General features: G+C 42.3%; 2 protein-coding genes and 1 long non-coding RNA gene across 4 annotated transcripts in view; 1 reads left to right on the forward strand and 2 right to left on the reverse strand.

The window, feature by feature from the left end:
• The window catches only part of LOC125313837, a 28,573-nt gene extending 25,768 nt beyond the window's left edge, over positions 1–2,805 (reverse strand). Inside the window, exon 1 of the long non-coding RNA XR_007197509.1 lies at positions 2,687–2,805. This is a non-coding gene — a long non-coding RNA (uncharacterized LOC125313837). The remainder of the gene's footprint in view (positions 1–2,686) is intronic.
• On the forward strand, positions 1,692–3,584 carry LOC115738603 (flavonol synthase 1-like). The gene is made up of 3 exons (XM_030671265.2): positions 1,692–2,215; positions 2,736–3,063; positions 3,145–3,584. Exons 1-3 carry the CDS (start codon positions 1,761–1,763, stop codon positions 3,355–3,357), a joined length of 996 nt encoding a protein of 331 aa, XP_030527125.1. The 5' UTR covers positions 1,692–1,760; the 3' UTR covers positions 3,358–3,584.
• Positions 3,585–7,073: 3,489 nt separating this feature from the next.
• On the reverse strand, positions 7,074–11,337 carry LOC115745069 (G-type lectin S-receptor-like serine/threonine-protein kinase At5g35370). 2 transcript variants are annotated; one of them, XM_030680577.2, is made up of 2 exons: positions 10,962–11,337; positions 7,074–9,924 (listed from the first exon to the last, which is right to left on the reverse strand). In XM_030680577.2, exon 2 carries the CDS (start codon positions 9,860–9,862, stop codon positions 7,640–7,642), a length of 2,223 nt encoding a protein of 740 aa, XP_030536437.1. In that variant the 5' UTR covers positions 9,863–9,924; positions 10,962–11,337; the 3' UTR covers positions 7,074–7,639. The 2 variants fall into 2 exon arrangements, with proteins under 2 accessions (XP_030536437.1, XP_030536370.1); XM_030680510.2 differs by lacking the exon at positions 10,962–11,337 and having other exon boundaries at positions 7,074–10,933.
• Between the last annotated feature and the right edge of the window lie 1,625 nt (positions 11,338–12,962).

Below are 12,962 nucleotides of genomic sequence, written 5' to 3' on the forward strand. Positions count from 1 at the left end.
TCAAAATCCAAATTTATTTTATACGCTGAAATTTATAATTTTCTTACAGAGGTCGAAATTTCGGGACGTCACACTTTGAGTGGGACATTTGGGAGAAAGGAGTTCAGCAGAGAAACCAGTGAGACCGAGCTGCAGTTGGCTCGCATGGTTGCACCTCTCGGCGTGTGGTCGAGGTGGTTCTTGGCCCGACTTAATGGGCGCGGGTCGGGAAAGGCCCGTCTCTTGAAATCGTCGGAACAAGGAAAGGATAGTGAAAGCTTTGGAGGATCTGGTGAGGAACACACAAACGTGTGAAGAACAGAGAACTAACTATTCAATTTGCCTTACTTGCATAAGCGTACGTGGAGAAAATACAGGCTTTGCTCTATAATGTTCTTTGGCTTATCTTCCACTGACGTAGACAGCCATATCTTTGAATAAGCATTGTTTGCTTATTCAACTTGGACACTGCCTCTCGTTAAAGCAAAGCTGGACTTCCTTTGCCATCTACCACGGAAGTCGGTTAAGGACAAAAAGTCTCGACGTCCATCGCCGAGTTCAATGTCCCTGGCGAGCTGATGCGTACGACCGCAACGACCATTAGGTGCCTCGTTCGGCTCCGGATTTCCCGTGTGCAAACTTCCAATTTGGATTGAGAGCTGCGATCACCATTTTCTGGTGCCTCAAATACTGAACATAGAAGAGAGACTGGATGATCTAAGTGCAGTTGAATGCGTGATGAGTGGATCTTTGGGCTGTCTAAGCATGGTCTCTTTCGTCGCCGAGTTCTGTGCGACGAGACTGAGCAACGGTCCTTGGCGAACTTAAGCATGGGTCGAATCTGCCGTGGACGTCTTGTTTGGCGACCGAGATTCTCATATACAATCTGCCGTTTTGTCGCACATTGAAGTATCTTTAACCATGCAAATCGCCTCGTTTTAATTAGGAAATCATCTTTCCGCAAAGTGGAAAACCAAATTACGATGCTTTTTTTCCTGGATTCTTAATTCCACCCTCATTCGCAGTACGATGAGGTTGATCAAGTCATGGAGAAGCAACAGAAGCTTCCATAGCGAAGAATTGGAAGACAAAACCTAGGAAGCTAGCAGCTCATTTCGGATCGATACCAGCCTTTTTCTTGTTTCCGATCTGCGATGCTTTGAGAATTAGACAAAGGTGCTAGGCACATCGAGGCCTCGGCCACGTCAAACGAAGAGGTCTACACGGCCTCACCCGCCACGAAATTAGGCATGTATGCAGCCTCACTCATGCATAACCAAGTGATGTGGAATTTCATATCTATTCAGCTTATCGCAATTGATAGAAATGGTTAAATATTAAACTTCGCCTTTATGTAACAGCTTAAGCTCTTAGAACTATTGGTAGTGGTATCACAAAATCTCACGTGGTATCAGAATATGAAGACCCGAGTTCATAGTTCAAAACTTTTCGAACTCCATTTATCTCCATAATTAGACATTTCCACGATAAAAGATGCCTTTGTTTGTTTTTTTTTTTTTTTCCCGTTGAAAGTTAGACAGAAGTCAGAACAGTATGGCTCGGCATCACGTGCTTCAGTAGGTAAACCAAACGCTCAAGAAGACCAAACAATCAAACAAGGAAACTTGGCAATTCCCTGGCCTATATATATTCTGCATAACCTATGAATATCAACGTCGGGGACGGTCGCTAATACCGACTACCGAGTGCTGCAGTGACTGAAAGCAACCAAAAACTTGCCCGGTCAGAAGTCCAAATCCTGAAAGTAAAAGGGGAAACCAATGGAAGTGGAGAGAGTTCAGGCATTGGCGACCGTCGGCCTCGATGCGCTTCCGGCCCAGTTCGTTCGGCCCTCCCACGAGCGGCCGGAGAACAGCCGGGCCATCGAGGGCATGACCGTGCCGGTGATCTCGTTGTCCCAGCCCCACCACGCTCTCGTCCGCACAATCCACGAGGCGTGCCGCGAGTGGGGGTTCTTCCTTGTGACCGACCACGGGATACCGCCGCAGCTGATCAGGCGGCTGCAGGAGGTGGGCGGCGAGTTCTTCAGGCTCCCGCAAGAGGAGAAGGAGAAGTACGCGAACGATCCGTCGAGAGGGAGTTTCGAAGGGTACGGGACGAAGATGACCAAGAACCGCGAAGAGAAGGTTGAGTGGGTGGATTACTTTTTCCACCTCATGCATCCACCTTGTAAGGTCAAGCATGAGGTTTGGCCTCAGCACCCGCCTTCTTACAGGTATTAATCCTGATTAGACTCTTTGAATTTTGTGTTATTGATGGTGCTTTCATGAAGGTAAATCCTTCGAAGGTAAATCCTCAGTCGTGTCAGTGAAGAACTTCCTTTTTCTGGGGGGAAGAGCTCGGATAAAAGGCGTCTTTCATTGTCTCGTCTGTCATTTAGCCCATAATGTGGGCCACGGCCCACCGTAATTCCCCTAGCGGCCGCCACAATTTATTTTGGAAAACTGCTACCTACAGTGTGTCAATACTGTCATTATTTCGACCTCACGATTTTTTAATTAATGAGTACTTTATGCGAAATATGCTATGATGATGTGTGGATCTACGATAAAAAATAGCTGACAGTACTGTCAAAAAAATATTTCTCCTTTATTTTTTGTCTTTTTCTTAGGATGTTAATCACCCGTTATTCGGTTAAAATGATTGTTCCCGTCAATTATGCTCATGGGAAGGAGATATTATTTACTGCTCGATTGCACCACTACAGCAGTAATATATATGCCTGTCTGATCCAGGGAAGTAACTGAAGAATACAACAAGGAGATACTAAAAGTAACGGAAGTGCTGCTGGAGCTCATCTCCGAGGGACTAGGATTGGAGAAGAATGCCTTGAAGGCTACTTTGGGAGGTGACCAAATGGAGCTGGAGATGAAAATAAACTTGTACCCGCCATGCCCACAACCTCAACTGGCCCTCGGAGTCGAGCCTCACACCGACATGTCAGCGGTCACCATACTGGTCCCGAACGAAGTTCCGGGTCTTCAGGTTTGGAAAGACGGCAGCTGGTTCGCCGTAGATTATCTGGCCGATGCGCTTTTCTTCCACGTCGGCGATCAAATTGAGGTAAAAAATGCGATGAAACGGCGAATCGCTTCTAGGAAAAACTTTCCTACAGTTCAAACTTACCAGGGATGTTGGTTGCAGGTTCTAAGCAATGGGAAGTACAAAAGTGTTCTTCATAGGAGCTTGGTGAACAAGGAGAAGACGCGAATGTCATGGGCAGTGTTTTGCACACCCCCGCATGAGGCACTGATCGGACCACTCCCGGGGCTCATCGACGACCACAACCCGGCAAAGTACTCGACCAAAACGTATGCCGAGTTTCGGCACCGCAAATTCAACAAGCTCCCGCAGTAGTTTTTCTACTCCAGGATCCACGAACTTGATGTCACGAATTCATTTCCTCCATTGATTCAACTGCGATGCCAAAGCCTTCCTTGAAGGCCAATAAGTTCAGCAGCTGTGGCAATAGTGAAACTTGGAGACCTACGACCAAACTAGATTTATCCTATTTTCAAGAGTCAAGTTTCTAGTTTCCAAGTGTTTGAATGCATTTTCCAGTTCCTAGGATTTGATTGTGTGTTCCAGTTCCTGCGTCATCGACATTGATTTCTCATGTCTTTAATGCTTGGTCTCTTTGCTATGTTATAGTCTATTTATGCTTTGGAGGGTTGTTCCATGCTTATACATATAAGCATGGTATGATGAATTAAAAAAAAAAGACAAGCAAGGCTTGATTGAATCATAAATTGTTTGATCCTTTGGCTTAAGAACAAGAAGTGAACTCAAGTTTGACGTCGGAGAGACTGCAGAGATGCAGAATTCACTCGTCGCCGTGAATAATCTACCTAAGGGATGAGAGCAGAACAAGAACAACATGTGGCCTTTCCGAATTTGGGGCTGTCTCTGGAATCACGTTCCCAATGAGTGGTCAATTTGGAGAGAATATGCTCCGACCGACGGGCAAGTCGAGCGGCGGTTGATGCGGATTTATTGGTACAGTGCTATATGATACTGGAAAATCCATTAACATGTTAGGCCGTAGAACAAAGTTTAAACGATGCTTTAACCGAGCTTCGGTACCATGTTAAAAGGATTTGTAACTCAAAAAACTTAAGCTACTGAGAAGGGAGGGGAATTCATATACATTAGGCCAAAAAACTAGTGAAGCGTCGAAGCAGGCACTCTGGAAAATAGAAAAAGAAAAATGAAAAAAATACTTCTCTTACCATAAATTAAGAATGCTAGAAAAGCTCAAAATATGTGGGTGTTAAATGGGTTCGCAATATTTACTTACACTCAACTCACATCTATGACTCTCTCTTCACTCTTTCACCCTCACTCGATCTTGTGCTCGCTCATCCCGCGCCCTCACCTCGGTACGGATACGAGTTATCCTAAATTTGATAATATATAGAAGTGTTTTAGCAATATGGGTTGGATCGGGTATAAGTCACTAGATTTGTATTGCATGGAAACGGATTAAAATGGGTCGATTTGGGTTGGACTATTTTCGACCCCGAATTACTTGTTTGACGGGTCTAGCTATGACCATTAGGACTGCTAAATCTATGTGACAAGTTAAAAATTAACAGAGATTGATGAGGAAGATTCTAATCTCTATACGAGAGAAGGATATTATCAGTTGGCTATCCTGGCATATTGTTGCATGAAGTATGACATATCTACATGTATCGACTAGCAGAAATTGTTGTGTCCAGGGAACCACATCCGGAGCAATACGTACTTTCATTTCTGCAATAATGCTGAATCTTATGTACTTTAGCTGTGGCATGAGTGAGGACTAATACTCTGCTTTCCCCTCAAGAAATCTAAGAGGCGCATGGCAATACTTTTGCTCTAGAAATTAACTTACGGATGTAACTTGATTTTTCTACTTCCGCTCCGGAAATAGATTTCTGATTTAAGAAAGATGTTTGATAGAGGACAAAATTTTTGCTTATGGAACATAAATTCGTTTGGTAACGATTGTAAATTTCTACTTACGGAACATAATTAGTACAAAATCTTGACAAAAAATTATTGATCATAACCTAAAATGTATGTTATTCGAGAAAAGTTAAATGCAAATTTCTCCTCTTGTCTATTTTTTAAATGCGTGCTGAATGTTATTCCACCCTACTTTGTTGTAGGTACGGGTGGTTCAATTCCCCTTTTAAACCTTGTCTACCATGAAGCTTATAAACTAATGGGTCAACTGCCCGGTCCATTTTGCCATGATTGTATGTTTGTGGGATGCTATTTAACCAAATTACAGAATATTTATTTTTTATAATTTATTACAAAATTATGTTGCTAAAACACTTTCATGCAATACAAATTTAGTACAAAATTATTATAATTTTAATAAACATTTTTAAAATGTTTTTTATATTTTTATTTATCTTCTAGAGGAGACTGGTGGTAGATTGTCTCTCTTTGATTTTAATTTCTGGAAAGAATTTTTTTTTTTTTACTTCTTTAAGTGGCTCCAAAACTACTTTTGGAGCAAAAAAATACTCTAGAAGTCGAAAATTGAAATTACGTAACCAAACGGATTTCCATTTCGGAAGTTGTGTAATCAAATGGATTTCTACTCCAAAAACACTTTTGGAGTAGAAATTCAACTTTAGAAGTGTTGTCATGCGTAGGCGTGTCGAAATCAAACCGAAAAACCAAACCGAACCGAACTGAAACCCAAAATAAAACCGAACCGAAATTTCATGTATTTTTGGTTCGGTTCTATTTTTGGTTCGGATAATGGAAAATAACCGATTTTTCCTTTCGGTTCGATTTATTTTGCTTCAGTTCGGTTCGGTTAACCGAACAATAGAATTTCTCCCGAGATTTTTTCTTCTCCCTCTAACATTTAATTTTCTCTCTCCTCTCTCTGCTAAACCCTTTTGTCTTTAAAATTTTAGACTTCGCTTTTACGCTGTTCCTAACTCGCTTCCGGATCCAAACTCTCCGCTATCGACGGATGGACCGCTCGAATTCAGACCCGATTGCCATCGTTTCTCAGCAGCACCCGCCTAGATTCCGCCTCTCGATCGCGTCCAGGGAGCCATGGCTAGGGCTCACGACAACTGGCAGAGGATGGCTAGGGCGTTGAGGAGGGAGCAGCCTGGGAGTGGCCGTCCACATGAGCTGACTTTGAATTAGTGAGGAGGTGGTTGTGGCGGCCATCGAAGACCGTTAGATTTCGAGGGTTTTTCTCAGGTGGGGAGGATGAGGGCGAAGGGAGACGAGGAGGGTCGAGTATGTAAGGAAGTGGGGAGTGAAAATATCGGAGAGGGGGGGACACGTGGAGGGAGGAGAGGATAGGAATTGAAGGGTCCACAATGGGCAAGGTGTTTTTCCCGTCCAAGTGGTTGTCGGTTTCATTCGATGCAACTGAAAAAAGAAGAGGGAAAACCGAAAATCCGAACCAAACCGTACCATACCGAACCAAATTTTTTATTCGGTTTATATTCGACTTGGATAACAATTCGGTTCAATTCAGTTAATTACCGTATTGATCCGGTTCCGTTCGATTTTTTAGAAAAATCGAACCGAACTGAACTATGGACACCTCTACATGCACGCCCTAAGCATCCAGGTTTCTTTGTTAGCAATAGAAGTTTAGGCAACGAGCAAATGTAAAAGTACGCAAGTATGCATGAAGTAAGCTAAAAGGCAGGCCTGTTTTGAGTCAGAAATGGAACTCTTGAGAACCACTTGTTGCCATATTTTTCGGGGAACGTCAAATTTACACATACTGCATATCTTATTAGAAAAATTTCCACCTCGAACAAACTTCTTTTGTTTTTGTTTTTGTTTTTATTTTTTTGGGTCGGACACCTCGAGCAAAGTTTAGCCAGTGTTTCATTGGGGGAATCTAATACCAGACTTCCACAGTGAAAAATATATCAATGTTGAGACCTACCAATTTGTCTATTGGCCCGAGAAAGCCATGTCTTCATGATAGTCCAACGCCATGCAACCACTCACCAGATACATCAATATAGTCATCAGACTGGAGCATAGCTGGATCTGATTTATTACACCTGTATATCAGAAAACATGTACGATTGTTGCAGATCCTTCGATCTTACAGATCATCAAGTTCGTTCTCTATGGCAACGTCAATTCTCCCCTCTCCTCTTTAGAAAGGCAAGCGCTGGATCCCTGGAAATGAACCAAATGTTTCATCTATTTGTCTTTCGATCCTTTTTAGCGAAGCAGATCTCCGTTGAAACCAGAAACGCAATGTAAGATGAGGTTATTCAGACCCAGCCTAAAAAAGTAGAACTTTCTTAGTTCTGCTACCAATAAATCCAAACACGCGAATGATGATCACAGAAGGCATCACACGAGCAATTAACTGTCAATGAAATAGAAAAGCTTGGAAATAATACAAAGGCTTCGAAGCTCTTAATCATACAAGCCAATTAATTAGCTCAAAGTGTCGCCCTATTCAAGCAACAAAGGACCCAGATCCCAGGACATTAAACATCTCAGATCCCTTCTTATTTTGGAAAGGAAGGACTCTGGTTACCAGAAAGGCAACAAATTGGCAAATCCAGTCTACATAAGGGCTTTGTAATTCAAGAATGTACACTGTCTGTCCACAAGCGGTAAAACTCCAAGCTGATCATTGCTATCTCGGGCCAGAAACTTGCTGAGAAGACATGTAAGAGAACGATCTATGGGAACCGCCAGCTGTGCTTGTAAGAAGAACATTCGCTTCAGAATATAAGATTGCATTGTTTGATCTGTTTTGTTCTCCTATCATGGAAGCCTCAGTAAATCTACGCCCATAGAAGCGCAAAAAGTTCAAAGATTCTACTCTGGGCTGACAAAATGGGATCCGCCCTTCAAGCATTCCGACCACAGTAGCCATGTTTGGCCGTAGTGATGGTTCCTCATGAACACAACACAGAGCGACTCGTGTCATTCCCTCCACCTCCTGACTTGTCACCCGGTTCTCTAGTCTTGGATCAGCAAGTTCCAAGTACTTTCCTTGTTCATGCATCTCTAAGGCAAACAGAGGAAAATATATGAGTCCCGACCCTGATGATGAAGATGCATGCGAAGCAGTGCTATCGTCCTCCAAACTGTGACTTTGAGTTCGCAATAAGCAGTTTTTTCTGCCACTCACAAGTTCAAGCAACACCATCCCAAAACTATAAACATCTGTCTTTTCAGTAATCGCAGAGCTTGTCAGCCATTCAGGTGCAAGGTAGCCACGAGTGCCTCTCATTGTTGTGAAGAGGCTGGACTGCTCTGGGTTCAGAAGCTTTGAAAGCCCAAAATCAGAGATCTTTGCCGGGAAATGATCGTGCAGAAGAATGTTTTCCGGCTTGATATCACAATGAATAATTTTATGTTCGCAACCTCTGTGCAAGTATGCAAGGCCACGTGCTGTTCCTAGTGCAATATTTAACCTCTCTTGCCATTCCAAAACAGGTCCCGTGCCAAAAAGGATCCTATCCAGTGACCCACGATTCATATACTCATAAACTAACAAGCGAACGCTACCTTGGGCACAAAAACCTTTCAGTTTAACCAAATTGACATGATGGATATTTCCAATTACAGCAATCTCAGTGCAGAAGTCTCTTTTCCCTTGGATCCCTAAGTTGGTGATCTTCTTTACAGCAACGACTGTTTTATCAGGAAGTGTACCTTTATATACAGCACCAAACCCACCTGACCCAATCAGGGTCTTAAAGTTATCTGTAGCAACTTCTAACTCTTTATAATCAAACCTTCTAGGTAAGCCAGGGATGCGGAAGGCATCAAGCTCTTCCGAGGAAGGAGAGCTAGGATGGCCTAATTTTACCTCCCCAAACTTTGAGATTCTCCGTCTTCTCAACCAGACCAATCCTATTGCAATTAGGACGCAGCATGCAGCGGAAGGTAACAGTATGAGAGCAACCAAAGGAAATTCTTGACTTTGATCACCGGAATTGTTGTTACCATCAAAGTTGGTTGAAGGGGCGGCCACAACTTTGATGTATCCCAACAGATCATTTTCACTGCTAGTGCTCGATATAATGGACCCCAACTTATTTTCAATCTTATAACAAGAACCAGATGAATTTTCATAAAATACTCCAAAGCAAGAACAATCACCAGAGCAGACTTCTTGACAGACAGACAGATTCACCCCATACTCCAGCCGCTCAGAGAAATCATTGGAGAAGTAGTCGTGGCCATATCCGATAGTCAAATATGAAGCAGCAGACGAATTCACTTGACTACCATTATTTGATGAGTTACAAGCTGAAAATAGCGAAAAGGAACCATCAAATGGCACACAAGTATTTGAGCTCGGAGAACTCGGATGGAAATTAGAGGGACATGAACAGTCAGGAGTTTTAGAAGCGGAATTGGCCGAACACTGCCCAATTCTGTCGCAGACAAACGGGAGTCGACAACTATCAGATGGCCCCACAAACTCCTGGTTCCATTTCCCATTGGAAAAGCTATTGACCGTGAACTGGCCAGAGGCATCTAACTTGGCAATTCGGAAATCAGCAGATGCCAAGACCACCTGAACAACCACTGATCCATTGTGACCAAGGAGATATAGGCCTGTCCCGTTTACGACCATAAACTCGACCATGAAACCTGAAACGGTGTATGCCCTGGTATCCATTGACAATTTCCAATATGTTTGTCCATGCCACTGCAATCTAGCATCTGAAGAAGTAAGTCCAAGCTGGTAGTCGCTGGTTGACAAGTCAGAAGCTGATACAGCACCGGAAAGTGATGTTCCTACAGGCAACTGTTGCCCGATCACAATTGTATCTGTTGGATAATGGAAACTTTCCCACAGCGATACGTTGGCTTGATTGACCAGGACCAGATTACCCATGTCGCTTAGCAACAAAGCATTTACAGATGAATGAGTTGGCAGAGCCGACCATACCTCATTGCCTGTTTCATTAGCAATGGTAATCCCCTTAGAAGTAAGATAAACTTTACCAGCTTCAGAGAAAGGATGATCCCGATTAGCAGACCAGATCATGATGTTAGACGCTACATGAATGACACAAAGGTAGAAGTTGATTTGTTGAGCATCAGGATTGCAAATGGAAGCTTTATATGTTCTATTACGAGATAACAGAAACACCCCAGAGGTGTCAATGAACTGAAGGTATGAACCAGTGAAATTCGGGTATACGAGTTCTGAGAAAGGAAGAGCTGAGACCAGAGTGCAAGAGAAGAAAATTGTAGGCAAGACTAAGAGGAATCCCATGAAGAGAGTGGATGGAGCAGCAGATGCAAAGAACATGGTAAAAAGTTGGGTGTAAGGGGTTATGGGAAGGGAGGAACTGCAGTAGTCTGGTTTTGTTCATTCTTTTCTTTGGCTCTGATTCTATCAATGCGTTGACTACTCTCTTTCTTGACTGTAACAGGCAGCCTAAAGTGTGAAATGGCTACATCATTTATGATATCTCTGTGGTAGTCAAACCTAAGGGAGAGCCTATCTATTACAATGACCATCAGCGTTTCACGCATTGATGCCAATTGGAAAGTTAAATATTATTTTCATAGTTTTATCTTGCTCACAAGTTTTACTCTAGGATTACAAGGTCTCTTCCCATCCCAAGTTCATCACTTCTAAGCTAGAGAACCAGCCACCACCATAATATCAATTGATTATCTGTCCAGCTGCCATCTGGCCAGATTCTCAGAATGTTTATCTTTATCCAACAATTATTGAAGCAGCATGTCTGACCGCAACTTCAGGTCCCCGCTCACTCGCTATCATTTTCTTTGCCCACTAATTTATTAATTCAATGGGCAAGAGGCTGCTCTCGCACTTCCACCCCTCAATTTAAAACCACCAAACAAAAGCGAATCAAACAATACCCAGACGACACTCAACAGGGAACATGCTTCGGTCGGGTAAAACAGACAAACAATTGGTGTGCGCAAATAATTCAGCCAACAAGACACCACCCCCTTACCTGCTGAGCAATGGCGCTGCTGCCTCAACGTGCCAACAACGAAGCCACGGGCGAGGGCACGCCATTCGCGAGGCGGAGGCAGAGTAGGTCAGAAAGAAGGCAAATGGGATTGCTATTTCGAGAATGTAGCTTTGGTTGGAGTGGCTTTTTGGGGGGTGGACCGACTTGACTCGCTTGAGCATCGAGTTGGGACGCGTTGGGAGATTAAATGACGGAGGAGGGAGCGAGCGAAAGGTTGTTGATGAGTCGGTCTGGGTTTGTGCGTGACTGGGTGGCGGCGTTGCTTTGGAATGGGAAAGATGGTAGCTTTGGGGGGAGAGAGTCGTGAGCGACGACGGCGGTGGTCATGTCTCGTCGTCACTGTGTTTCAGTTGAGAACCGCGAGGATGGTAGTTAAAGTGACCGTTGGAAATTAAATTTAGGGGGGAAAATTCCAAATAAAAATTTGAAGTGCCATCATTTTATTAAATAAGAGCATAAAGTGCTTAACCAGAAGTATTTTCGTCGTTTTTTTTTTGTTTCCTTTTTTCCCTTTGTTTCGGCCGGCCAAACAAAGGGGAAAAAATGAGAAAAAGGAAATAACACATAAGAAAAGGAAAAGGAAATAAAGAAATAACGAAAATGTCATTGGTCATGCCCTTGTTTGAAACAAATAGGACATTAGAGGCTCTTATTGAGAAAATTAGAGAACTTTAGGACCTTATTTAAAAATTTTCCAAATTCAGGAGAAGAGCGGGTTTCTATTTTTCCTTTTTAAAGTAACGCAACATATGATGTTAAAATTATCTTCCCATTATCTCATAAGTTTTTTATTTTTCTTTTTCAAAATAAACAAAAGTGACGTCATGTATAATTTGGCTTTTTTGTGAAGTAACTGAACTCTTGAAAATTTAGCATCCTAGGTGGCCTTTTACCTGTCATTCTATTTTCGTGATGTTTTTTAATCCAAACTTATTTATTGGGATAAAAGGCAAAACAAAAAGGCTCATTTAGTAAGAAATATAACCGGTCTTGCTTTAGTTGTACTCGTGACATAGTCTGTGTGTCATCGATAAGGTTCTCGTCGAATCAACGAGTAATCGATTCTTTACATCACAAAAAACTTAGACATTCTCATATTTGGTTTATCATTCAAATGTTGAATCGTTTTTCAGCTAACCGATTGGCTTCCTTGTCCTAAAAAACGACGTGAATTATTGACCATTTTCATTGCATATCAATTCCACCTTAGAATCTGTTGTTTTGCAAAAAAACAAATCATTTAGAAAACATTATTTTTCCTTAAAAAATAATTGCTTGAAACACTTACAAAAATAAATGAACGTAAAATATTTTCACCACACATGAAAATCTTTAGAGATAAGTTGTTGTCGATAACGTAAATATTTTTCATTGACTAATCATTTTAAAAGATACATGCAATCATTTTCAGGAATAATATTTTTCAAGTCATTTATTTTTTGAGAAATAAATGAAACCTTGCTGCAAATAGAAATCACCGGCTAGGAAGCCACACGAAATCTCATCGCCGAAAAGCTGAAAGGCTTGCTGCCTATGCCTACTTGCATACAAAGTCGTTCGATTGAGCATTGAGCTTACTTTCAAAGCAAAACTATACATTTTAAAAAATGTGACCATCATTGCTTTTTTACGACGTGCATGTTAACACTTCTGGAAATAAATTTATGCTCTAGAAGTGCTTCTAAAGCAGAAATCCGTTTGGTTACTTAACATTACATTTCTACTTTAGAAGTTGTTTTTGAACTAATTTCAGAATTTAAAAAAAGTTACTTCTCTTTCAGAAGTAGAAATTTCTTAATATCAATATCTCTCCCACTTCGACATCTTTTCATTTTCAGCGCCTCTCTTTCCAACCATGCATCCGCCTTCACCATCCGCCACCAAGTAGTCAACCACCTCCCAACACCGCCCATCGTGGCACCATTGCCGTGATCGCTGCCGCCGTCCATCGCCCCTCGCCTCCAATGGCCGTCCCCCCCA

Source organism: Rhodamnia argentea, chromosome 2 (assembly GCF_020921035.1).
Source record: "Rhodamnia argentea isolate NSW1041297 chromosome 2, ASM2092103v1, whole genome shotgun sequence".
In the NCBI taxonomy this organism is placed as follows: Eukaryota; Viridiplantae; Streptophyta; class Magnoliopsida; order Myrtales; family Myrtaceae; genus Rhodamnia; species Rhodamnia argentea.

Coding starts and splice junctions, on each gene's coding strand:
- LOC115738603 (XM_030671265.2), top strand. CDS start 1,761: ATGGAAGTGGAGAGAGTTCAGGCATTGGCGACCGTCGGCCTCGATGCG. Junction 2,216..2,735: donor CAGCACCCGCCTTCTTACAG/GTATTAATCCTG, acceptor TGTCTGATCCAG/GGAAGTAACTGAAGAATACA. Junction 3,064..3,144: donor ACGTCGGCGATCAAATTGAG/GTAAAAAATGCG, acceptor TGTTGGTTGCAG/GTTCTAAGCAATGGGAAGTA.
- LOC115745069 (XM_030680510.2), bottom strand. CDS start 10,282: ATGTTCTTTGCATCTGCTGCTCCATCCACTCTCTTCATGGGATTCCTC.